We start from the raw sequence: 26,317 nt of genomic DNA, 5'->3' as shown, positions 1-26,317 counted from the left end.
CTGCATCATCACCACAGGGGAATCTGGAGTTCTTTTTGCTCAGAAACAGAACGTATCACTGAAGATGACATAGACATTGTGACACCATTTCAGAAAATTTGCTGTTCTCTGTGATTGTATTCCTTCTCAATAGTTGTGACAGCCTTCAAGTAGCCATCACTCTTGGCATCATCATGCTGTTATTTGTGGTGTGATGCATCAGGCTGAACATCCAGCTACATGAAGACAAGCAATTAGGCCACTTGAAACAATTTTTTTTAGGATAACAAATTGCTGAAGTGTTATTCATGTTCTGATGTGACGCAATAAGCCTCCTGAGGTCCTTCCAATCCCTTTACTGCGTATACTTAGAAAATCCAAAGCATGTCTTTTTAGAGGAGACATGTGGCAATTGTGTTCTTGCCTGTTATGTTTTTTGGAAATTTCACCACTATTTTGGGTACATCTAGGGTTAAAATTGAGGTTAATTACTCTCACTTAAAGCCATAGTGACAAACTAATTCTATAGATTGAATACTCACTGTGCTTTGTTAATTGCAAATCATGAGTTCAAATTGTATTTTGGTAAACATCCAGGGTCCAGAGAGCTTTTTGGCACAAATTTTTCTCTGACGCTAAAAACAAAGTTCCCTGATTAATATTAGAGTATCTCCAATACATTTGCAAACTAGAAAGGTCCAAAAAAGAAAAAAGAACAAATGTGAATTACACATTTTTTGGGGTTGCATTTGCTGTCCCTAAGTGGGGTTTTTCTTCAGGCATCCTAGTCTCCTATTCAGTTCTAAATATGATCTCTTTAGGATGATGGGTGACTCTATATCGGTCAGATATGAGTGAGTGTGGGGAGTGGCCCAAGATAAACTAGCGACACATTCAGGGCAGGCTTTTGACCATGTCTGTACTGAGAAGCTTCCTTACTCTGTACTGGTCCAAAAATAGAAGGATGGATGCTTTATTATCTATTTTTGTAATGCTAGCAGAGTGTTTATTTTGGACTATCATAAGGTATGAATGCCAGCATTCCAAAAAAAAGCAAAATTACTGAGACTCAACCAATGCATCATATGCAGTAAATAGATGAAAATGAATAAGGGAGCATTTATTTCTATATAAGCAAATGATGCGAGACATAAAATTTATAAAGATTTACAATCCATTTCCATCTCTACCTATGTTACTTTGATTGATTAAACATTTCCTGCATTTAACTCAAAACTTCTCTCCTAGCCTTCAATCTAGGCAGAAATTAAAGTTTGCCAGACTGAAGTGCAGAAGAGGTAAAATAGAAATTAAACAAAGAAGCCTCCTTTTATATCTATATAATTTTTATATCTTCTTTTACCTACAGCTGCAGTCTAGGGATGGTCTAGCAATATATAAAGATGGCTGCAACCATAAACTCATACTATCTAATGTTCAAGACTCTGATGCTGGGAAATACCGCTTTGAAGCAGATGGCCACAAATCAGAATCCTATGTGGTTGTGGAAGGTTAGTTTGTGTTGTATATTGTCTTATGAGGGTTGAAAAATGTAGTCTGAGGAGGAGTGATTTGTTAAAGGTAAAAGCAAGATCAGAACCCAAAAATATTTAATGGATTAATTGTTTCAACAGGATTGAGATCAAGAAATGAATAAGCAGTTGATATGAACATTTATCTGCAGAGGCAGCTTTAGGGGTGTGCGGGGCCTAGGGCTGACCAACCCCACACGGGGCCGGTTACGTCAAATCCTGTGTGGACTGTATAGATTTGCATGCAAATTTAATAAATATAATGTTAACATACACCAGATTTTCTCATTACAGCATTCAGCTAAATTTTTGCAAGATAACCCGTGGACTTTATCAAAATATAATGATATAATCTATTAAAAAAGTGCAATTCATAATTCATGACAATACCACGACAGTGCAAAATGCGATGCAGTGTCATGCGGAAATTAGCAGAGCCTCTTCTAGAAAGGTACCCAAATTGCAAGTATACTCTGAGTCTCAATATGCAGGATGTCATAGTCATAACTCACGTTGATGTCATGTCAGCCAGTTATCATTAGCAATACATGATTTTTTGTGTATTAATATTTGGACTATGGAATGTTTTCAAAGACATAAATGTATGGAATTTGACCTTGAAGAGGGATTTTAAAAGGGTTCCTCTTAGAAGCATCTCAAATATATGCATACTGGAGAATATAACTTGACAAATCCGCTCGAACGGGACACGTGGACCTCAAAAGCGGGGCCCCCTTAGGCATGGGACCTGGGGCAGTCCCCCACTTGCCACCCCCAAATACAGCTCTTGTTTATCTGCCTGCCATGTAATGGTTGCAGTACAGTGTTAATTTTGTGATTCCCAAATTGATTTAATCCAGTGTATTAAAATGACCATAAATATAAAGAGTAAAGAGTAGTGATATAGTGCCCTAGAGTGGAAGAGATCTTCAAGAGGTTCTGAAAGCAAGACAAAAATAAGTTAACATCATTCTTGGAAGACGTATAGTGCACAATAATCATGGCTGTGTGCTTTACCTTTGCCTTTAGAAACTACTGTTGCCTTGACTTTGTAAAATAGATAATATCCTGCTCTTCCATTAATTTTTTAACAAATTCTGACTCACTGACTGTCGGGATCAAACTGGAGACTCTTGATTACAAGTCAGCAAATCTTACCACTTCGCCACGGAAGCTGTTGTCTTTTCCTTGAACCTTTTGTGAAAGTGTTTACTTGATCTTTGGACTTCAGGCTTCATACATTATATAGTTTATGCCTACATTTTGTCATTTACTACTAAAATATGAAAAACGTTTCTGTTTTAAAAATGTGTTTACACAGATTACTGTAGAAATGGAACACACATGAAATGCGTGTGTTCCAAATAACGATCTATTATTTCCACTCTAAAACTCCACTTCACTCCCAGATAATCAATCAAGGCATGAGCTGGGAGAAGTTCATGCACGTTCTAAGTCGGTGGGGGGATGGAATAGCCGGCTGCTTGCAACTTGTCTTTATCGGCACATTTAGAGGACAAAAGGCGCTGGAGGAGAGGTGCGAACGGATTTAAGGTGGGCTGGATCTACGAGTTTTTTCGTAGGCTCTGGTAATTCTAGTGTTAATAGAGTGTATAAAAAAGATTTATATTGTCTACTATTTCATAGATTTCGCATATCCATGTAATCTCAATATACTCTTCTGTTTGAAGACTTATATAGAATTTTGTTTATTTTCACAACAGCCTTCTTAAATTTGTTCAAACCTCTGCTGTTTTGACCTTGTCTCTTCTTTGACATCTTGTCTGTCTCTTACTCTGTATGTTTATGTTTGCAATTATTTAAGTGGAAGAGGCCCAGGCAAAGATATCAAATGGTGATAGGTCATAAAAAATCCTTTGAACAGAGTAGATTGTTACTCGATGTCCTGGGTAAATTGCCGTCCATGGTTTGGTGTTTCTGACCCCCTAATTATCTCTTATCCTTTATTGGCTAACTATCTCTGTCACCCTTTCACCACCTAATAGCTAATGTGTGCTGAGTGTGCTGGTGCAAAAATGGTTGATGTTGCATCATTCAGTTGGGTGCTGCATATTGGGAATGGCTGAAGTAGCTCCCAATTGTCTATGTAATGCACTTTGAGTAGTCACAAAAGCGCTTTATAAATGTAATTAATTATTATTGTTATAATTATAGACATTTCCAGAAAATCAAGATATTTGATATGGTCACTTGTTGTTTATCTGTATACAAATTGATAAAGAATCTTACTACATTTCTGATAGTTATGTACTTGTATTTTGGGCAATCCCTTACACATTCATCTTCAATTAAATGGGTATTGCTGGCTTTCTAGATCCTCCAGAAATTGATGCAGAAGAAATGGAGAAGCTCTCAAAAGTGCCAGTGGTGGTGAAAGCAGGCCAGAATGCTGTCATCAAAGTACCATTCCAAGGGCGAGCACCTATGAAGGTGTCCTGGTACAAAGACGGAGATGAGCTAGCAGAGGACCATCGAATGCATATTGAGAAAGGTCCCAGCCATAGCCGCTTGCTGATTGGAAAGTGCCAGCGTAAAGATAGTGGAGACATCAAGCTTAAGCTTAAAAATGACAGTGGAACTGCAGAGGTTGCAACAAAGCTGATAGTCCTTGGTAAGTAGTCTCCAAGTTAAGGCCTAGTCAGCCTTTGATACTTGCTGTTATGGCATCAATAGCAAATGTCATTCTTTATAAATAATTTTGTTGATACATCAATGTATATACTGGGCCTATATTAAGTGTGATATGTTCAGATTTTTCTTAGAATTGCTGCTGAGGTAACTTAACAGAATATACAGTCAAGATTTGGCTATGTTCTTAAATATTTAATCTCAGTAAGCTGCTGAGCATGTTTAGAATCTTTTTTGGAGACAGGAGGGAATGTTGCAGGTATGCCTGGATGGCCTTTTCATGTGCAGTAATTAGATTAGATTAGATCAGATAAACTTTATATTGTGCTATATCTTTAGCTGTTGTACTGCTTGAACTGTCATCCTGGGTAAACCCTAACAGTCTGTAAACTGCAGAGCTAACTCTACCTGTTATAAATGCTTCCTCTTCTGATGCTCACTCTTTTTTTGTCATGCTTATCATTGCCATTGACATAGTCATACTTAGAAAGAGTAATGGAAGCTTTGTGGATTTTATTTAATGTCCATAAGAATGTGGAAAATCACAATGATCAAGTTTTATATATTGATTTTTCATAAATCGCAAATCAAAACCAAAAATTCAATAAGTCGCCCAGCCCTACTTACCCCCCCAAAAAAATGTAAAAGGATTCATATTCAGAACTTAGGAACAGGAGGAAGGAGACCTGGTAAACAAAGACAAAAACAATGTTGTATTATATTTAAAATTGCATTCACTCATAACTTAATTTAAACAGAAAACAAGAAGAAGATAAACAAAATAGGTTAACCAAAAAGGCAAACTTTAAGTAACCAACATAAGTCTGAAATGCAAAAATCTACATACTCAATACAGCCAACGTCCACTAACTGTTGTGAATGGGAGTCTGGAACACTACAAAAAGGGGTTTGAGGCCTATTAAACTGACCATAAAGAAAGGCCAGTACTTTTCACCAACCTGCCAAAAAGAAACGCACCCAGATGCAACCATTCACCAACTATTAACTGAAGACTTTTGGTCTAGGAAGCCCCAAACATGGGAAACTGTCAATATAACAAGATATTTTTCAAAATATATCAAAAACACCCACAAGAGAGTGATCAACTGTAAACCTATGGCTTGTAACTTTTATAAATAAAGTTTTATTAATAAAAAAAAAAAACACTCAAAAGAGAAAAAGATGCCAAAAAGGATTGGCTTTAAAAAAGCAATCCAAGACCAACAATCTACAGAACAAAGCAAAAAAAAAATCAGCAAGACCAGTAAATCCAACGAAATTATAATACTCACACATGAACTCCTCCAACAAACACAATGACCTGAGCGTCCTCTTCTCTGGCCTTAAATAGCCAGTGGGAGGCCTCAGCAGTGGTGACATCAGGCAGGGCCTCCCTCCTGGGGCTCAAACTACAAATTACATGAAATGGAAGCACACTTAAAGTTACACCACATATTTACAAACATTAATTACTAAAGATATAAAATGTAATAATTTAAAAATAACAGTAAAGCAAAAATGCACATAAATTCAGAGCATTATATACACCAATAAAAAAGAATTTACAGTAACAAAATTCAAAACTGAACCTAACAAAAACAATCCAACTGACGTGAAGTAATGCAGTTTTTGATGACTTATAAATGACAGGAAGCATGCCTCCAGGTGCAGTGTTAGGAGGCCCTTCCCCCTATGGCTCAACATAAAGATAGTAAGACATATAAGGCATCAGTACATAATTAACCCTAGTTACACTATAACAACAATTAAAATAAAATATTATCACAGCTAATAACCAAAGTTAATTTTTTTTATTAATTATCAACTCTTACTTTAAAATGTATGCCTTATTTGTTATAAAGCTAATTCAAATTATGAAGGATTAAAAGGCTTTTATGCACAGGTGTGGGAAAGGGTTTGGGTGACCCTCTAGCCAAACACCACAATAGGAACAGTATTAAAGATGATTCAAAATAATTTACAGTTGAATAAAACTGCTACCAGATGGTATTAGTTAAAACGACAAGAAAAGAAGTAAACGTTTTATTTTGCATAATCTGTTAAAATAATGTGTCAGCATTTTTATCTAATCACAACCATCTGTTGGCATATACTTTTATTACATTTCATACTGGAGTTACAAACAATAATGTTATCTAGCCATGTTGAGCTGCTTAATCCACATTTGCTTTTGGGTTGTGGGAGGCCGAGATGAATCAGGAAGTGTCAGATGTAAGGCAGGAATCAACCTTGAACATAAGTTAGGTTAATTATCAAAAAGAAACAATAAAATAGAAAATGAAAACAACATCATCACTGATCAAAGGCATATAACCACTTTCTCAAAAACTAGTATCTAATGCAGGATGTTGGAACATCTGCGGCCAACAGGACACACTGTATGAAAAACATGATGTTAAATGTAATAATAATGATCTTGCCACAACGCAGAATTCCTGGTGTCTGCCTCCTAGGCTGCTTATCTAAATTAGTGTGGTGGGAAACACTGCCTATTCAGTCAACACTGGGTGGTACAACCAACTGTGAGTGGGATGCTATACACAATGGTTTTTCATAATAAAGCTGGGAAGTTTTCACTACTTTTGTGTGTTTAGTCTTTTAAAATTGTTTGCATCCAGTGATGCTGTTGGAAGTTGAAGCACTTATTGTATTTATCCATAACACTCTTGAGCACTTATTATTTTTGGTAGATGGGTCATGAATACTGGTAGTCTGTTCTTGAGAGAAATGATGAGCCCTGTGATGAAATCATATGAGAACAAAAGACCCTACATGTGATTTTACAGTTGCACATTTTGTTGAATTGTATAAAAACTTTAAATTGTTAATCTGTATAGCTAAATGCACTTTACCTGTGTGTGTGTGTGTGTGCATGTGTGTGTGTGTGAGGTGTGGAATGTAAATAAAGTAGATGGCAAAATATATTTATACAAAACAAGCTTATTATTAATTAAAATGTTTTAAGACGACACAATTTTAATACCATTTACTTAAATTGTCTTCCGGCACCTATGACTGTATGGCAAATTAGAAACAGGAGAGGAAACACAAAATAATTTGCACAGGAGCTGTCATTATCCAACATTTGCATCTTTTCCAAATTAACATTTTGTGTGCATTTTTTAAATCTTGCTCTACAAGCTGGAATTTGTTTAATTTCTAAATGTAATTAGTGAAGACTGACAGGTTAAATAAAGGGAAAATCAAGGGATGAATATGAGACTCTTGAGACCAATAATTCATCTTTATCTTCAATAAAACCATCCAAAGTGAAAAGGATTTTCACAAGTTGGACCTACCATAAATGTACTTAACTACAAATTCATAGAATTAAATAACTGACAGGTAACACAGGTTTTCCAATCAAAACCTCATTCATTAGGTACACGTTACTTGTCAAAATTTTATGCCTCGTATCGGTGTCATTGTTACCTATATATATATATATATATATTTTTTTTTTTAGATAAGCCATTGTCACCTCAGGGCCCTGTTGAAGTCTTGGAAAACTCCGCCAGTTGCATCCAGATCAAGTGGAGACCCCCAAGGGATGATGGAGGACAGCCCATCAACAGTTATACTGTAGAGCGGCAGCAAGTAGGAAGAAACACATGGGTTAAAGTAGGTGAAGTCCCTGGTAGCACCACCACCTTCACCAGTGACAAAGTTGATCATGGCAAGAAATACTGCTTCAGAATTCGAGCTGTTAATTCAGAGGGTGTCAGTGACTTCCTGGAGACTGAGGACATAACTGCAGGAACAAAAGGTTTGTTGCTTTTCATTTTCCTTTGCTTTCTAAGCAACATGCTTACTTAATGCAGTCATGTATATAACTGGTTTGACTGGTACAGAGCCTAAAGAAACAATGCCTGTGCACCAATCAACAACAGTGACCCATTAACCCAACTTGAAAATCTCACAATCACCAGTAAACCTTTGAACAAACCCATATTTGAACCCTAGACTCCATGAATACTGGCACAGCATCCATTTATGTCATAGTCATGCTGGCATCAGTGGCTTTCACAGAAGACCCTCAGGTAATGACAGGAAGACAGGAATGCCATTGTTGGCCAAGTCTGAAAAAGATAAATCAATACAGCAGCACTATCCAGATATACCTAAGATGTGCCATACAAAGGAAGAAAAATGGGAATCAGAGCTATTCACCCCAGGAGATGTTACAAAAACAGAAGTCTGCCAATTTCACAGAGCTTTTACAGTTTCTTCTATGCAGCTGTCATAGAGTGATGTTAAACTAGTTTTAACTTGAATGTCCCAGCCTCACAAAGATTATCAACCTTTTAAGCAATCAAACTGTCTGGAAATGCAGTTCATCCTTGAATCCTAAAAAATGGATGGCCAACATTAGCATACATATTTTATGTAGCTATTACAGACTTCCTTATTATCATCATCATCATGAATCAAGTCAAGTAAAAAGGCCACTTCTTCCACTCATACCTGTCAACTGCTTTAAATGTTAAATGTGTTTTATATAATAGTTTCAGGTAAGTATTTTGGGTTCTTTATTGTGATCACTTTTTTATTTGTTAAATACTCCAAGTTCTTGAATGTGACAATCCTTAGCTATGTTGGTATCCACATAATGGCAATTGTGGATTGTGAATGTGTCATGCAATACTAAAGAATATTCAATGGAAAATGATACATAATGCCATGCAATTGACAAATGCCACCCATACAATGACCTTTACATGGAGTGGCCTCAATTTACATGTCTGTTAGAACATTAGTACAATCCAGGCCATTCAGCCCAGCAAAGCTTGCCAGTCCTATTCAGTTAATTCTTCCAAAATAACATAAAGTTGAATTTTGAAAGTCTCTTAAGTTCTACTGACTACTACACTACTTGATAACTTATTCCATGTGTTTATGGTTCTCTGTGTGAAGAAAAACGTCTTGATGTTTATGTGAAATTTATCAACTGTGTCCCTGTGGTCTGGCTTAACTCATTTTAAAGTAACAGTCTTGATCCACTGAAGTAATTCTCTTCATAATTTTAGATAGATAGATAGATAGATAGATAGATAGATAGATAGATAGATAGATAGATAGATAGATAGATAGATAGATAGATAGATAGATAGATAGATACTTTATTAATCCCAAGGGGAAATTCACATACTCCAGCAGCAGCATACTGATACAAAAAAAAAAAACAATATTAAATTAAAGATTGATAATAATGCAGGTAAAAACTGACAATAACTTTGTATGATGTTAATGTTTACCCCCCCCCCCCCCCCCCCCCGGGTGGAATTGAAGAGTCGCATAGTTTTGGGGAGGAACGATATCCTCAGTCTGTCAGTGGAGCAGGACATTGACAGCAGTCTGTCGCTGAAGCTGCTCTTCTGTCTGGAGATGACACTGTTTAGTGGATGCGGTGGATTCTCCATAATTGATAGGAACCTTTAGCGCCCATCACTGTGCCACAGATGTCAAACTGACCAGCTCCATGCCAACAATAGAGCCTGCCTTCCTCACAAGTTTGTCCAGGCGTGAGGCGTCTTTCTTCTTAATGCTGCCTCCCCAGCACACCACCGCGTAGAAGAGGGTGCTCGCTACAACCGTCTGATAGAACATCTGCAGCATCTTATTGCAGATGTTGAAGGACGCCAGCCTTCTAAGGAAGTATAACCGGCTCTGTCCTTTCTTACACAGAGCATCAGTGTTGGCAGTCCAGTCTAATTTATCATCCAGTTGCACTCCCAGGTATTTATAGGTCTGCACCCTCTGCACACAGTCACCTCTGATGATCACGGGGTCCATGAGGGGTCTGGGCCTCCTAAAATCCACCACCAGCTCCTTGGTTTTGCTGGTGTTCAGGTGTAGGTGGTTTGAGTCGCACCATTTAACAAAGTCATTGATTAGGTCCCTATACTCCTCCTCCTGCCCACTCCTGATGCAGCCCACGATAGCAGTGTCGTCAGCGAACTTTTGCACATGGCAGGACTCCGAGCTGTATTGGAAGTCCGATGTATATAGGCTGAACAGGACCGGAGAAAGTACAGTCCCCTGTGGCGCTCCTGTGTTGCTGCTCCACAATGTCAGACGTGCAGTTCCCAAGACGCACATACTGAGGTCTGTCTTTAAGAGGTATGGATCTACTCCCATCTCTGTCAGCTTGTCCCTAAGGAGCAGAGGTTTAAATACTTCAATCATGTCTTCTCTTAATCTCTTTTTACTTAAACGGAAAAGGCACAGCTCTTTTAATTTTTACTCATAACTCTTCCCCTGTAGCCCCTGTTAATTCTGATTTGGTCATAAAATTGTGAATAATAATTATTTAATAACCAGTAATGGCGGACTGCACGATATCGTGCAGTAAATACACTTGACTTATAGTTTTCATCCTCTTTCTCTGTATGTTTAGCATTCATTTGCTCACAGGTTGATGCGCTTGCTGCTTCCTGAGCAGCTCTTCTTTTCTTGACCCCAGCCGCCCGCTTCTTCTCTTCTTTCGTCGGCATCTTTACGGGTTAAAACTGATTAAGTCAGTTTTTGTGTTGCAATTATTAAAATAAAATTTTCACTTAAGCTGGCACTTAAGTCTTCAATCTGCCTCAAGAACAATTTAAGATATGAAGAGGTAGGGGAAGTGATGGCGAAGGTGGTAGGGATGAGAACAGAGCCTGTACGCATGTGCCACATGGCCGCCCTGCTGCGAGCTGATGAGAGTTGATTCTACAATAAAATAAAATAAAAATAAAAAGAGGAATAACCTTGGAGGTCAATCATCACCCCGAAAGTGGATAGTAGATGTCACGTTGTATATGTGTATCAAATTTCAGGTCAATAGGTCAAACGCTTTGCGAGCTACGGGTGATTTAAAATCCTGGACAGATAAATGGACAGCCACGGTAACATATTATATAAGAAGACTAGCCATGTAAGCCCTTTCTGTAAAAAGCATGGGGTCCTAGAAACTATTGAAATCGGCAGAAAAAAAAAATGAAATGTAGAGATGTCAGGTAAATGAAAGGAACTACTTTGGGCATCTCTCTCCTAGGAGGTTTCGCAGTGCCGACATGCTTGCATCTTTTGTGCATCAGCGGCTAAGCAACTTGTCTTTCTTCAGAGGTTTCCCTATGCTGGTGTGCTCGCCTCACTTGTGTATTAGTGGCGGGAAGCAAAGTAAAAGGGATACCGTTTTGCAGATGTGCTCGCCTCACTTCTGTATTAGCCGCTACTCTTTCTTCAGAGGTTTCACTTTGCCGAAGTGCTGGCCTCGCTTGTGTATCCTTGGAGGTGGAACCTTTACTCCGACTCCACCTCTCACTTCTGGGCTTGTCTGACAGACTCACACACTTCCACAAGTAGATGTTTATTTATAAGATAGTACCATGCCTTACATCAGGAGGTTTCTGCATCTTCCTCAATTCAGCAAGAAATCAATCAATTCTATCCCTAAATAGTCATTTACCAAATATACTAATTTCTTAATGTGTAAAGAAGTCAAATTATGAATTTCTAGGAGGTATTATTGATCACAAATGTACAAACAGATTACATTTAACCAAAAAATGTTGCCTTAGTCTATTATTCTGACAGCTAGTTGTAGGCGACAGGAATGAAAATGGAGGAATACCACAGAATTTACAGAAGAAAATTTTCTGGGTGATCAATTCTAAAAGATACTAAAAGATCCAAGTACCTTCAGAGTTGACATGAGCCACTGAACAAGAACAAAAAATAAAAACATTAAAGTCTTCCTTAATGTCTATTAAATCAGTTTAAATTTTAAGTCCGTAGCAACTTTCTACAGCCAAAAAAATGTATTGGAATTGTTGGACCTTCTAACATAAAGCTAGTATGAGCTCAAGAATATCCAAGGATTTATTTTAGCTTCCTTGGCATAATGAGTTAATTTTCATGTTAAAGCTCCCTTGCATAAACTATGTTATGGGCCTACAGGTATCTAGTTCAGATATTTATAATGCTCACCAAATACTTGTAAATATCAATGAACTAAGCTAAACAGAAAGATTCTGATTGCAAGTAATTAACAGACTTCTGTTAATAATTAAAACAGGCGATTAAAAAATGCTGCTCATCTTCTGCTTTTCTTCATTAGCCTTTCCTGGACCTCCTGCACCTCCAAAAATTGTAAGTGCTTCCAGCAAAGCCATTGCACTTTCCTGGGGAGCACCACACAACACAGGGGGCTCTCGTATTGCTGGCTATGTGGTGGAGAAACGAAAAAAGGGGAGTAATCTGTGGACGCCTGTCTCAAATGAGCCACTGAAAGGTTAGTATGTTGATTAAAGTTATGGACGTTAATGCCTTTGCATTACTCATCCATTGTAAATTTAATTCTTGCCAGATCCTTATTCTTACAAACAAGTTTCTAGATCTTGACACATACCATAGATGATGTTTGTTCTAATTGTTCAGTAGGTTAAGATCACTGGAGATGGTACATGCTATAGTATTAAAGAATGTAAATGGTATTTTCACATTGAAATGTGAAAGAAAAGAATGTTACAGTAAATACACTCTGGGATATGTAAGGTTTAAATGAGATTGGTTCCCCTAGGTTTATTATAATCCTAATTCTCGTTGTACGATGTGAATGGGGAACATTTCCTGGACTGCCCCTGGGCTTTCTGTCTTTGCCAAAGATGAATGGGATCTCAATAGTTTACTATATGAGAATTTGTGCTGTTAAATACTTTGAAGGAGACTTGTGCCAGTCTATCTGGAGCATGCAAGGTACCTCTAGAGCTCTAAAGCCCATAACAATATGACCACATTGCAGCATGTGTGCTTGCCTAGCAGGTGAACAAGATCAATCAATCAGTCTTTATTTTATCTGATGCTCTTAACAGTATACATCACCCTGGGATACAAGAAAGGTAATTAGTATCAAAATCAAAGAAATAATTACAAAAAAATAATAAGAATGATTGGCATCAAGAACAGACAACAAATAAATGACCTAATATTCTTAAGCCCACTCAACACAATTTAAGGTAATGGGGAATCAAAGCCACTGCCAAAAGGCAGAAACTAGCCCAGGATGTGACAACAGTCCATCAGATTGATAAGAAGAGAAAAATGCTTCATAAATACAAAGAAACGGGGATGCTGCACTACAGTAAAGTACAGCAAAATCTACAGATGTCAAATGAATATAAATATAAGTATAAGTGGACAACCAGAAATGAAAAATGCTAAAACATTTTGAAAAACTTTTGGTGAGTGGACCTCATTGCAAAAGTAGTAAACATGATTATAGTTTTACTATTGAAAACTATAGTATATTAAAAACTGTTTCAGTTCAAAACCTCACATCTGTCATGTTCTCTTCAAATTCAAACTGCTGACAATTTCAATGTCACCCTGACATAAGGTACAAGATTCATTGTAGAAACTTGTATTCTGTCCTTGTTCTGCAAATGCCCTCTAGTTTTCTATCATTTCACAGTGGAATTTAGAAAATTTTGAAAATAATAGGCTATTCACCAAACTTTTACTAAATATAATTAAATTGAGATTGATAATCCCCAAAGTACTACAATCTACCACACTAGCTGGTAATTTATTCCACAAATCTATCATACTCTGTGTGAAGAAACATGTTCTAATCTTTGTGTGAAATTTATCTGTAACCATCTTCCATCTGTACCCCTGTATTCTAGTTGCAGAACTCATTTTAAAATTATAGCTGCTATTCACTGTACAAATTCCCCTCATCATTTTGATCACTTCCATCAGGTCTCCTCTTATCCTCCACATGGGTAAATGGAAAAGATTGAACTCCTTCAATCTTTCCTCTTAGCTGATATTCCACCATCTTAGAAATATGTCTTAGTTACTCTTTTTTGGACTTTCTCAAACATTACTATAACTTTTTTTATACTATGGAGATCAAAGCTGCATACAACACTTCAGATGAGGAGTCACAAGTGTGTGGTACAGACTCATTGCTACCTTAACTTATACTTTCCTAAGGGTTAGGCTTTGCAGCGAAGAACAGTTCCGGTCTCTCAAATATTGCATTTTTGGAAGGATTGATCTGTTGCGTATTAGGAAAACAGCAGAGACTAAATGTATTGTGGGTCTCCATTCACATTTGTACTCCCCAGTTCTCCTTACTCAGATTGCAGCATTTTGCTTCCACCCTGCTTTCTTTGGTTTAACCTCTGCACTTTTCCATTGGACCCTTGAACAAGGCCCTTAACACTAGAATCCCTGAAGCCTACGAAAAAACACGTAATCCCAGCCCACCTTAAATCCCTTCACACCTCTCCATCAGCATCTTTTTGTTATGTAAATGTGTTGATTAGCACAAGCAGCAAGCAGCCTGCTATCCCATCCACCCCACCACCGGAGCTCATCTTGGGCAAAAAGTTCTCCCAGCTCAAGTCTTCTTTATCTATGTGTGAAGTCTTTGAGCTGCATAGGGTAAATAATATATCGCTATTTGGAACACATGCATTTCATTTGTGTTCTGTATCTACAACAGTCTGTGTAAGTGTAAAATGACAGGAAATGCGAGAAAAGCAACAAATGTTGTAGTATTAACGACAAAATTTTGACATGAACTGTATAATATGTGAAGACTGAAGTCCAAATATCAAATAAACACTTTCACAAAAGGTACACACATAAGAAAACAAGTGCGCTTTTATTCAAGAGTATATCCAAAGAAAAAGAAATTGGGTTAGGGTACGACGCAGATACAACCTCTTGGGTGCCGCAGCTTTAAAAACTACTAACTCATAATAAAGAAGTCCTGGGATTGAATCCAGGCGCCCTTCAAATTTACCATTTTGAGTAGCAGCTGCTCTTATTGTTACTATAGTACAATAAAATACATACATTTGATTGGAGTCTGTAACAGCCAGTGTAAATTTATGGTACTTGTAAAGGTTAGTGTTTTTTTTTTAATCAGTTTGATTCTCTCAGTCACGTTCACTCTCGTCCCGATCTGACACTACTGTTTTCACATAAAGACATGCTATAACAGAGGTGAATTCAGATGAAGATGAGGGTTCTGCATCGGAGAAAGAGAACAGAAGCCCTACCCATAAGAAACGTCCACTCACATATAAGAACAACGCAGCTGCACCAGGTGTAAATGCGAAAGATGGCACCATTTGGATGCAGCAGTAGGTCGGGCATCATCCTCCCAGTCAGTCTGCCCCAGACGTGTCCTTCAAAGAAAAACAGGACTTACAGAGATCGCCAAGGTATTGTGAAAAGTCCTGTTTGTGATTATGTTTTTTGATGGTCTTTATATAAAAACATTTATATGTTACTTATATAAATGCCAGATCGAATGCTATTTACCTTGATTCATTTACTTATCTTCCTACAACGTAACGTCACATGTAGACTGCAGAGCTTCCTCTGTTTAATCGACATGGGCATGCTCACAAAGTATATGTGTACTGAAGTGACTTTAGCTGCAGGTGGAAGCTCCTGTCACACCCCACGCAACTGAGTTTGATCTTATTCAGGAAAAGATCCCAGTCGACCCACGGGAGAAAGACTTTCCGAGACTAAGGTCATAAAGCTTATGAAACCGTTTCTGGACAAAGGCAGAGCTGTAACAACAGTTGTGTGGAGCTTCCACCTGCAGCTGAAGTCACTTCAGTACACATGTACTTTGTGAGCATGCCCGTGTCGATCAAACAGAGGAAGCTCTGCAGTCTACTTGTGAGTTTACGGGTTTGGTTGGCAGGAGCACCCTCTGCAGGGCATTATATATATATATATATATATATATATATATATATATATATATATATATGGTTGAAAATAGTTTACTGTCAAATAAATGCAGAGAGTACGCGACACGTGTTTCGCCCTCGTTCTGGGGTCATCAGGCGTACACACTCCACTGCACTCCCTCTCGGGAATCGAACCTCAGACGTCAGCGGCGATGCCCCTAACGTTGCGCCACGGCGTGTGGTTCGTTTATTTGACAGCATGTAGATCGGGGTAATTACATTCACGGCATTCGTAGTCTGTGTCACAATCTGATTGTATGGGTGGTTACGAACCACACGCCGTGGCGCAACGTTAGGAGCATCACCTCTGGCGCTGACGTCCGAGGTTCGATTCCCGAGAGGAAGTGCAGTGGAGTGTGTACGCCTGATGACCCCAGAACGAGGGCGAAACACGTGTCGCGTACTCTCTGCATTTATTTGACAGTAAACTATTTTCAACCATTCTATGATCTGCTCCTCACAAACTGAGGGCACCGTGGCGGATGTTAGCAGATTGCTGGCCAACCACAAGCGTTACCTGGTAGGTAACCACCCATACAATCAGATTGTGACACAGACTACGAATGCCGTGAATATATATATATATATATATATATATATATATATATATATATATATATATATATATATATATATGTGTGTGTGTATGTAGTTACTTAAATAAATAGCTAGATCTTTATTTGTCCCCAGGGGGACATTTGGCCTGGTTGTGATGTTAATCTGCATCCAGCCCTGCAAGCAAATCTTCCAACTTACATGGAAAACTTGGGGGTTGATGGCAGGATTGGCACTTCAGCCACCGTAAATAAACCTCACACTATTCCAATGTGTTACTGAGGTCTAACCCATTTGTCGCGTGGTGGGTGCAGCGATGTGCAGTAATCCCTCCTCCTCCTCCACAGTTTTATACATGAAGAAGAAAGCTTCACAATCAGGATGCTCTTTCATCTGCACCACTCAGTATGTGGAAAAAAATGCTGGCAGACACAGCTCCACATAGTCTAATATTAATAAATTATACACTGGTTTGTCTTTGGAGTACCAGGTTTTTTCAGGAAATAATGCAGTGATAGCAAAATGAAAATATGGAGACAGCTGAGAGGTTACGTGAACATGCTGTAGAAGGAGATTCCTAACTTTGAAATGCACTAATGGTTATAACAATGGCTTTGTGTTTCAGAGAAGAAATGTGTCATCACTGACATTGTGGAAGGGTCGCAGTATGAGTTCCAGGTTGCAGCAGTCAATGAGTCAGGGATGGGCGAATTCAGCGTTCCATCTAATTTTGTCATTGCTCAAGATCCAATGAGTAAGTGCTTTTTTGTTGTAAGTTTGGACATTAGTATATATGGAGGTAATGACAGTACTAATGATATAATAATTACATCAATTATAGTTATTACAATATTAATGATAATTATGTTAGCTACATCACATTTTTAGGGTAAAAATATACTTAAGAAGTTTATAGTTTTAAAAGTAAACACATAACTTACAATTTCACACATATCTTCTGCATGTTGACTTATGTTTGCTGAATAAATAATGATAACGTAAAATCTGTTTTGTCACAAATCTTGTGAGCGTTTGACAACTGTTAATTAAATGCTGGTAAGTAAAGCCATATAATTTAAGCAATTAATATATTCTCTTTCAATTACTTTAAGTACAAAAAAAGTTCAACTAAAGAAGATAACTGTGGCAATTATTATGCTTTTATGTATGTGCTGACAGGGCCACCCAGCAAAGTAAAGGATCTCAAGGTCACCGGTTCAAGTTATAGCAGTCTGTCACTGTCTTGGGCCAAGCCTGATGTAGATGAAGGCGATGAAGCCAAAGGCTACTTTGTGGAAGTGAAACCAGCAAACAGTATCACTTGGCTGAGCTGTAATTCTGCTCCTGTGAGCTTGACCTCTTACACAATCAAGGGCTTAAAATCCATGGAGATGTATTTTGTTCGGGTGACAGCCGTAAATGATGGAGGCCGAGGCGAGCCTCAGGAACTGGATAACTATGTAATTGCAATGCCACCCCCAGGTAGGTTGATCTGTTCTTCCAGTTTCACCGAAGTAATTGCATGCCCCCTATTCTGTTCCAGGGACATCTCCACAATGGATCACACTTTAATCTGACTTCTGATTTCTTTCTAGACTCTAAACAAAACTATACAAACTATGAAAATTGATAACACATCTAAAAAGCCATTGATAAAAAATATAAAGACTTGTGTATTCATCATTATCAAAGCTACTTAATTAAGTTCAGGGTCATAAATGGCCAGTGCCAATACTGACAGTACTAGGCAAAAGGCAGAAGCAAAACTTGAGCAGAGTGTGAAGTCATTGCATTACACACTCATTTTTGTAGTCACCATTGCACAGGGTTGATTTAGACACACCAGGTTACCTAACCTGCTCATCTTTGGAATGTTGAAGGAAAACTAGAATACTTGGAAACAAACTCTCTCAATGACTGAGCCATGATTTTTAACCAGGACTCTTTATCTCTGAGGAGGCAACAGTAATCACTGCAGTGTAAAACAAATAAGTCTAGTGCTCACTGTTGGGCTTATGATAGCCAAGAGAGCAACAGTTAAAAAGAATATTAGGAAAGTTAAAAGGCACTTGGAGAAGACTATGGCTCAAAATGCAAGAGACGACCCAAAGAGATTATTTCATCAGAAAGATGACGGTGGGGTGAAGTACACTAGGAGTGTTAAGTGTGAAAAAGCAAATGCTTTAAACTTGCAATTTTCTTATATTTTTGCATATGAAGAATTAAATAACCTCCCAGCACTTCAGTATAGGGACTATGAACAATACAAATTTCCATACCGGATTGGTCAATCCCCGGTTTAACAACGACCGCCACCAGTAGTGTTAGCCAACAGGGTGCTGGAGGAAATTGGGCTACTGTTGGCCAAAGAAGAGGGGGGAGACATGTCCGGAAGCAGGAGGAGAGGAGGAAAGTAAAGAGAGTGGAACTGAAGGTAGGAACTTTGAATGCTGGCAGTATGACTGGTAAGGGGAAAGAGTTAGCAGATATGATGGAGAGAAGGTAGATTGATATACTGTATTGTGCATCAAGAGACAAAATGGAAGGAGAGTAAGGCCAGGTGGATTGGAGGTGGATTCAAATTGTTCTATCATGGTGTGGATGGGAGGAGAAATGGGTTAGGAGTTATTCTGAAGGAACAATATGTCAAGAGTGTTTTGGAGGTGAAAAGGGTGTCAGGCAGAGTAATGATTATGAAGCTGGAAATTGGAGGTGTGATGGTGAATGTTGTTAGAGCATATGCAATGCAAGTTGGGTGTGCAATGGGTGAGAACGAAGATTTTTGGAGTGAGTTGGATGAAGTGATGAACAGTGTACCCAAGGGACAGAAAGTGGTGATTGGAGCGGATTTCAATGGGCATGCTGGTGAAGGGAACAGTGGAGACGAGAAGGTGATGTGTAGGTATGGTGTCAAGGAGAGGAATGAAAAAGGTCAGAGGATAGTGGATTTTGCCAAAAGGTTGGACATAGCCGTGGTGAATACATATTTTAAGAAGAGGGAGGAACATAAGGTTACGTACAAGAGTGGAGGAAGATGCGCACAGGTAGATTACATCCTATGCAGAAGAGTCGATCTGAAGGAGATTGAAGACTGCAAAGTGGTGGCAGGGGAAAGTGTAGTTAAGCAGCATAGGATGGTGGTATGTAGGATGACGCTGGAGAGCAAGGAGAGGAAGAGAGTGAGGGCAGAGCCAAGGATCAAATGGTGTAAGTTGAAAAAGGAAGACTGCAAGGTTGAGTTTAGGGAGGAGGTGAGACAGGAACTGGGTGGCAGTGAAGAGTTACCAGACAGCTGGGAAACTACAGCAGATGTAGTAAGGGTGACAGCAAGAAGGGTGCTTGGTGTGACATCTGGAAAGAGGAAGGAGGAAAAGAAAACCTGGTGTTGGAATGAGGAAATACAGGAGAGTATACAGAGGAAGAGGATGGCAAAGAAGAAGTGGGATAGTCAGAAAGATGCAGAAAGTAGACAAGAGTACAAGGAGATAAGGCACAAGGTGAAGAGAGAGGTGGTGAAGGCTAAAGAAAAGGTATTTGATGAGTTGTATGAGAAGTTGGACACTAAGGATGGAGAAAAGGACCTGTACTAATTGGCTAGACAGAGGGACCGAGCTGGGAAAGATGTGCAGCAGGTTAGGGTGATAAAGGATAAAGATGGAAACATACTCACAAGCGAGGAGAGTGTGTTGAGCAGATGCAGAGCAGAACGAGAGAGTGAAGAGGTTGAATAATGTTGAGATAGTGAATCAGGAAGTGCTACGGATTAGCAAGGAGGAAGTAAGGACAGCTATGAAGAGGATGAAAAATGGAAAGGTCGTTGGTCCAGATGACATACCTAAGGAAGCATGGAGGTGTTTAGGAGAGATGGCAGTGGAGTTTTTAACCAGATTGTTTAATGGAATCTTGGAAAGTGAAAGGGTGCCTGAGGAGTGGAGAAGAAGTGAACTGGTGCCAATATTTAAGAATAAGGGGGATGTGCAGGACTGTAGTAACTACAGGAGAATAAAATTGATGAGCCACAGCATGAAGTTATGGGAAAGAATAGTGGAAGCTAGGTTAAGAAGTGAGGTGATGATTAGTGAGAAGCAGTATGGTTTCATGCCAAGAAAGAGCACTACAGATGCAATGTTTGCTCTGAGGATGTTGATGGAGAAGTTTAGAGAAGGCCAGAAGGAGTTGCATTGCGTCTTTGTGGACCTGGAGAAAACATATGACAGGGTGCCTTGAGAGGAGCTGTGGTATTATATAAGGAAGTTGGGAGTGGCAGAGAAGTACGTAAGAGTTGTACAGGATATGTATGAGGGAAGTGTGACAGTGGTGAGGTCTGCGGTAGGAGTGACGAATGCATTCAAGTTGGAGGTGGGATTACATCAGGAATTGGCTCAGAGCCCTTTCTTATTTGAAATGGTGATGGACAGTTTGACAGACGAGATTAGACTGGAATCCCCGTGGACTATAATGTTTGCTGATGACATTGTGATCTGTAGTGATAGTAGGGAGCAGGTTGAGGAGACCCTGGAGAGGTGGAGATATGCTCCAGAGAGGAGAGGAATGAAGGTCAGTAGGAACAAGACAGAATACATGTGTGTAAATGAGAGGGAGGTCAGTGGAATGGTGAGGATGCAGGGAGTAGAGTTGGCAAAGGTGGATGAGTTTAAATACTTAGCATCAACAGTACAGAGTAATGGGGATTGTGGAAGAGAGGTGAAAAAGAGAGTGCAGGCAGGGTGGAATGGGTGGTGAAGAGTGTCAGGAGTAATTTGTGACATATGGGTATCAGCAAGAGTGAAAGGGAAGGTCTACAGGATGGTAGTGAGACCATTTATGCTATATGGGTTGGAGACGGTGGCACTGACCAGCTGGAGGTGGCAGAGTTAAAGATGCTAAGATTTGTATTTAGTGTGACGAGGATGGATAGGATTAGAAATGAGTACATTAGAGGGTCAGCTCAGGTGGGACGATTGGACGACAAAGTCAGGGAGGCAAGATTGCCTTGGTTTGGACATGTGCAGAGGAGAGATGTTGGGTATATTGGGAGAAGGATGCTAACGATAGCGCTGCCAGGGAAGAGGAAAAGAGGAAGGCCTAACACTCGGGGGTGCTGCCCTCTAGAATCCCAGGGGAGATAATGCCCCGAGCACCCTCTCTCCCCTGGCCCTTCCACTATATAAACATCCCGGCCATCCAAGGTCCCCAGCCGTCCGCCACAATATATGTATATATTTATATATATATAGTTATCACTCATTTGCATAAAGAAGAGGCAAATAAAAAAAAAATAAAAGGAAAAAGTATGTTAATAAATAAATGAAGAGGTTAATTTCACTTATCACCATAAGTATGTGCTTGTTACATTACACTTCTTAAAATATTCTTGATAACTAAACCAATGGACTGCTGCTTTGCGCTTTTTCAGGTTCTCATTTACACAGTATGCTGCAACTAGTGCATTAATTTGACAAATTGTAACAATAAAATACTTATTTAGCTACAAAAACATGTAAATGTGAAAAATGAAATGCGAATGATAAAATAAAGGCACTAAAAGTTGCAGGGAATATCATAAGACTAGGGGTCCAGAGACTATTCTTAGAACATGACTAAAATTTGAAAGAAAAGAATGCTAAGTAAAGTACAGAGGTATTGCACATCTAGATCAAGAAGCTATCACTGAATGAGACTGCAGTTCTTTAGAAGCTTAAATATTATGTGTTAGAAGATTCCTCGGACAAAAGAGAAGCTTGGAGTCCCCACATATTTTGTTATAGCATGATTCTGCTTCTGAATGTTGTGCTGTCATTGAGAGTGGACCTTGTCTCTTTTTTCCCTTAGTCATCAGTATATCTGGAGTCTTCTGGGAACCCTTTTTTTTGAGATGGTTCCAGAAGGCAGGGTCATATTGGACCAGTAAATGTCTTCTTTCAGATTGATGACTTGGCAGATAGACAGGGAAAAAACAAACATGTTATATTTCTGGATAAAGGCAATACTCCACCAGCCATTGTAAAAAAGCGCACACTGTCACCTGTTGCACAGCTATGCTCGGGTCCTAATTTGGGATCCTGAGGTGGTTTGTCATGTGGTGGGTGTGGCAATGCTCTATATCAGTGTATGCCCCCCTCCTCATCCTCCTTCCTGCACCCTTTAGGAGGGCACCTTTATGGGTATTGATGGCTATATACTCATTGTACAAACATTATGACTCACAAACAGACTTAATGGGCACTATAAAGTGCCCACCTTAACATTTTACATTTTATTTTTTAAATTTCATTAAACACAGTAGATTTTTTGGCTTTGGTCTCATAACATCCTATAATCTCGAAACAACTCCACTGTGAATAATAATAATAATAATAATACATTTTATTTATATAGCGCCTTTGCCAGGCTCAAGGCACTTACAGAATATAAGAAAGAACGGCATACCATTCCTAGTATACCTAGTGCCTTGAGCTGCAAGGCTCTGTATGGAAAGTGAAACCAGGTGGAGTCTCCTCCATGAGAGATGTAAATTCGTTTGGTTTTTGCCAAGTCTCCGTTAAACACAGAACATCAAGTTTGGTGTCAGTGATGAGTTCTGACAGCACCAATGCTTTGCCATTAAGAGATCTCGAGTTAAACAGCGAAATATTAGTTAAAGAGGCTTCTTTTTGCACAGAGCCGTGATCAGGGTTTATTTCCACATAATGTAAATTTGGCACACTGACACTTCTATTTCCAGGGCCATGAGAAGGATGGCTTATTCCTGAGCAAATGCTGCCAGTGGTCTTTTCATTTGCAGCCCGGCAGTGGTATTTTAGCATGATACTGGGCAATACTTATCTGAATAGCAGTGGAGAAACAGCACAGCACAGCGGAACATGTAGGACAGGCGGGTGTGGTAGTGTAGGTGAGCGGCGATAGTAAACAGCAGAAAGCATAGCAGGAGGAGGTAACAGGATTTGGAGGTTCCAATACACAGCCCCAAACAGTAACGCTTGGTAATTTCAGGTGTGATCGCCCCGGAGCCATAAGCCAGGTTAGTATGAACATCACATCAGTTCCCAGTCGTAGAGTACCGTAAGATGAAACGGGAGCAGATCAGCATAACAAATATAATCACAGAGACAGATCATCCCGAGGTCCTAGATCACCAGGTACAAAGAAATGTCCGTTGGTCTCATGCCATGATCCACAGACTCAGCTGTTCCCAGTCAAAGTAGAGTCCATAAAATCTGTAAATATTAAGCCAAATCCATGCAATTTGAGTCAGCTGTATCCACGAACTATACGTACAATAAAAGAAATAAAACATCCGTAGAAAGTGTAGAATTAAGGCGAATTTTGCAAAAAGTGTTGATAACAGGGAGGAGCGGCAACAACATGCGTGCGCCAGCGTCCCCTCACCTGCTTATCTCAAGAATAGAGGTCCACCATTTAGAAAATATTGAAATGCAAACATATAATGTGATGGAGCAGTTGAATGTGGGAGGGAGGGTCGGGGGCACGTTTTCCATCCCTGTTTCAGTGTATTTTGCTTTTTTTTGTCTTGCTTGGCTTCTCCTGTTGCCCTTCTGACTTTCACCCATTTGGCTGTTTCAGTGAGACCTCATTTTCTCCAGGATGCCAGCTTCAAATCGTTCATGGTGGTGAAGGAGGGTAGCACAATTCGAGTCAACATCCACTTTGAGGTAACCATTGTAAAATTCTTCTAGTCTGGTCACTCATAAATTAAGATTTAGGAACAGTCAGCTAGAGGTTATGTGGACATTTAATTATCTGATAGCACAAGCAAAGAAGTCACCTCACTTTACTCTAATTTGTTTTTCCGTTAAATTTGTGTTTACTTGATAGGAAAGGTAAGCAGCTTCATGGGCAGAAGCACAGTCTATGTCACAGAAAAGACCAGATAACATACAGTATCTTGGTTAGAAGGCATGTATCATTTCACTGCCTATTTATGTAAATACTAGTCATTTAGCCCGTTACAATAACGGGCGCTAGAACAGTAGTGCATAAACATTAGTAGGAACAGTCTATATTAAATGGCAAGGGACTTTGACCTCATTCTTTTTGTTGGTCGTATTTTTCTTTGTCTTTCAGCCTTTCTTTTGTTGATGTTTACTTGCTGAGCTGACCGTTCTTCGTGGGCTGCCGCCGTGTATTGTGTGTCTTTAATTTTCTGTGACAGTAATACTGTCTTGTATGTCCGCTGGCAAGTACGTCCGAAATATACCTTTAATTTTCTCTGGCAGTAATACAGGCGTGCGCGACGGTAATATGCCTTTAATCTCCTCTGACAGTAATACTGGCTTGTATGTGGCTGTAATATGCGTCACTGTATTGTGAACCTTTAATTTCCTCTCGCAGTAATACTGATTTGTATTTCCGTAAAAACGCCTGTAACTTTCTCTGACAGTAATATCGTGCATCGCACCGTGCCCTGCGCATGCGCACTTCACCAGAAGACACCCACACACGGACACCTGGACGCACACAGGGATTTTATTAAAGAGGATGGCAACTGAATTAGAAAAATTGCTGCTCATTACAACTGAAAACTTAAAAAACCTGCAGTGATTTTATTGCCTTGGCAGTGTGATTTTCATTTTTAACAATGGCTGGTCCTTTGATTATGACAAATGAGCAGCTGTTTTTGAAATTCACACTGAAACAGTCTAGAATCTCCATATTTAATAAAACATAACCCTCACCATCTACATATCTTTTGTATTATCTTGTCAATGGACTAGATGCATTTATATTTTGAATTATATTATATAATTTTTTATTGACATGAAACTCACATTGGTGAAAAAAAATGAAAAATCATTAATGCTGACAGATTCAAGGTAGATAATTCAATTCTAGCTTAATTGTTTGAATTTGTCCTCAATGTTAGGTTGTCTGACTGCAATAAAGAATTTTATTAGCTCTTCTGAGTTTTTATAATTATCTACTATATAAAAAAAACTAAAGTCTGTGTGTGTGTGTGTGTGCGTGTGTGCGTGCGTGTGTGTGTGTGTGTCTGGTCCCTCAGTGCAATCTGATTGGTCAGTTTGGCTTTACTCTGATTGGGTGACACAATCGAAAGAGGAAGTGCAAGTATGAGACAAATGAGGAGGAGTAAAGATGTAGGAGCCACGCTGAGTGTCTCCTTCAGAAACAGAAAATATAAAAACAGACAGGAGGCAAGCATGGCTGTGCAAAATGACAGAGTCTGAGAAACAGGTTTAAAGTGAATGAGCTTGAGGGAGGCAGTGTCGGGCAAGAGAGGTTTGGAAAGACGGGGATACCAAGGAAAGGCGCTAAAGGAATGCATAGGGCAGGTTTCGTGGCTAGTGAATGATTACATTTTAGATAAAGGAATCATCAATGATTAACCCTCTTTTATTGTTCTGATTCAGAATAAGTGACTTAAGTAATCAGTGTTTAAATATTTCTTTACAGAGATTCATAGATTGATTGTTTGATTACAATCTTTGGCTTAATTGGTACAGACAGCTATGAACTACAGAAGAGTCTGGACAAACTTACTGCACATCATTGGCCAAAATGATGGGGAAAACTCCAGTTATCTGTTTATCTATCAGCTATCAGATTTGCAACACAGTCTTCCAATTTTCCATTATTTGTGTCAAAAATCTCAATTATTGAGATGTGAAGTAGGAGTAACATTAAGGTGAAGAAGCCTGAGTGAACTTTCTCCAGTATCACCTAAACAAAAAAGTAATGTCCAAAACTATTTTCTTTACAAAAATGTAGATGTTTAAATCAGATTCAATACAATACTGCAGACCCTTAAAACCAATAATTCTGGTGATATTCTGCACATTT

At 39.0% G+C, this 26,317-nt stretch overlaps 1 protein-coding gene across 4 annotated transcripts in view; it reads left to right on the top strand.

Annotated features, from left to right (window-relative positions):
- The window catches only part of igfn1.3 (immunoglobulin like and fibronectin type III domain containing 1, tandem duplicate 3), a 113,783-nt gene that overhangs the window by 70,148 nt on the left and 17,318 nt on the right, over positions 1 to 26,317 (top strand). For all 4 annotated transcript variants that reach the window (XM_051925464.1, XM_051925465.1, XM_051925463.1 and 1 more), the window contains 7 exons: positions 1,349 to 1,490; positions 3,847 to 4,143; positions 7,648 to 7,947; positions 12,280 to 12,453; positions 17,124 to 17,252; positions 17,678 to 17,980; positions 24,083 to 24,171. In XM_051925464.1, the coding sequence (XP_051781424.1) occupies positions 1,349 to 1,490; positions 3,847 to 4,143; positions 7,648 to 7,947; positions 12,280 to 12,453; positions 17,124 to 17,252; positions 17,678 to 17,980; positions 24,083 to 24,171 (1,434 nt within the window). The remainder of the gene's footprint in view (positions 1 to 1,348; positions 1,491 to 3,846; positions 4,144 to 7,647; positions 7,948 to 12,279; positions 12,454 to 17,123; positions 17,253 to 17,677; positions 17,981 to 24,082; positions 24,172 to 26,317) is intronic.

Source organism: Erpetoichthys calabaricus, chromosome 3, assembly GCF_900747795.2.
Source record: "Erpetoichthys calabaricus chromosome 3, fErpCal1.3, whole genome shotgun sequence".
Lineage (NCBI taxonomy): Eukaryota > Metazoa > Chordata > Cladistia > Polypteriformes > Polypteridae > Erpetoichthys > Erpetoichthys calabaricus.
This window is presented reverse-complemented; position numbering and strand designations above follow the sequence as displayed.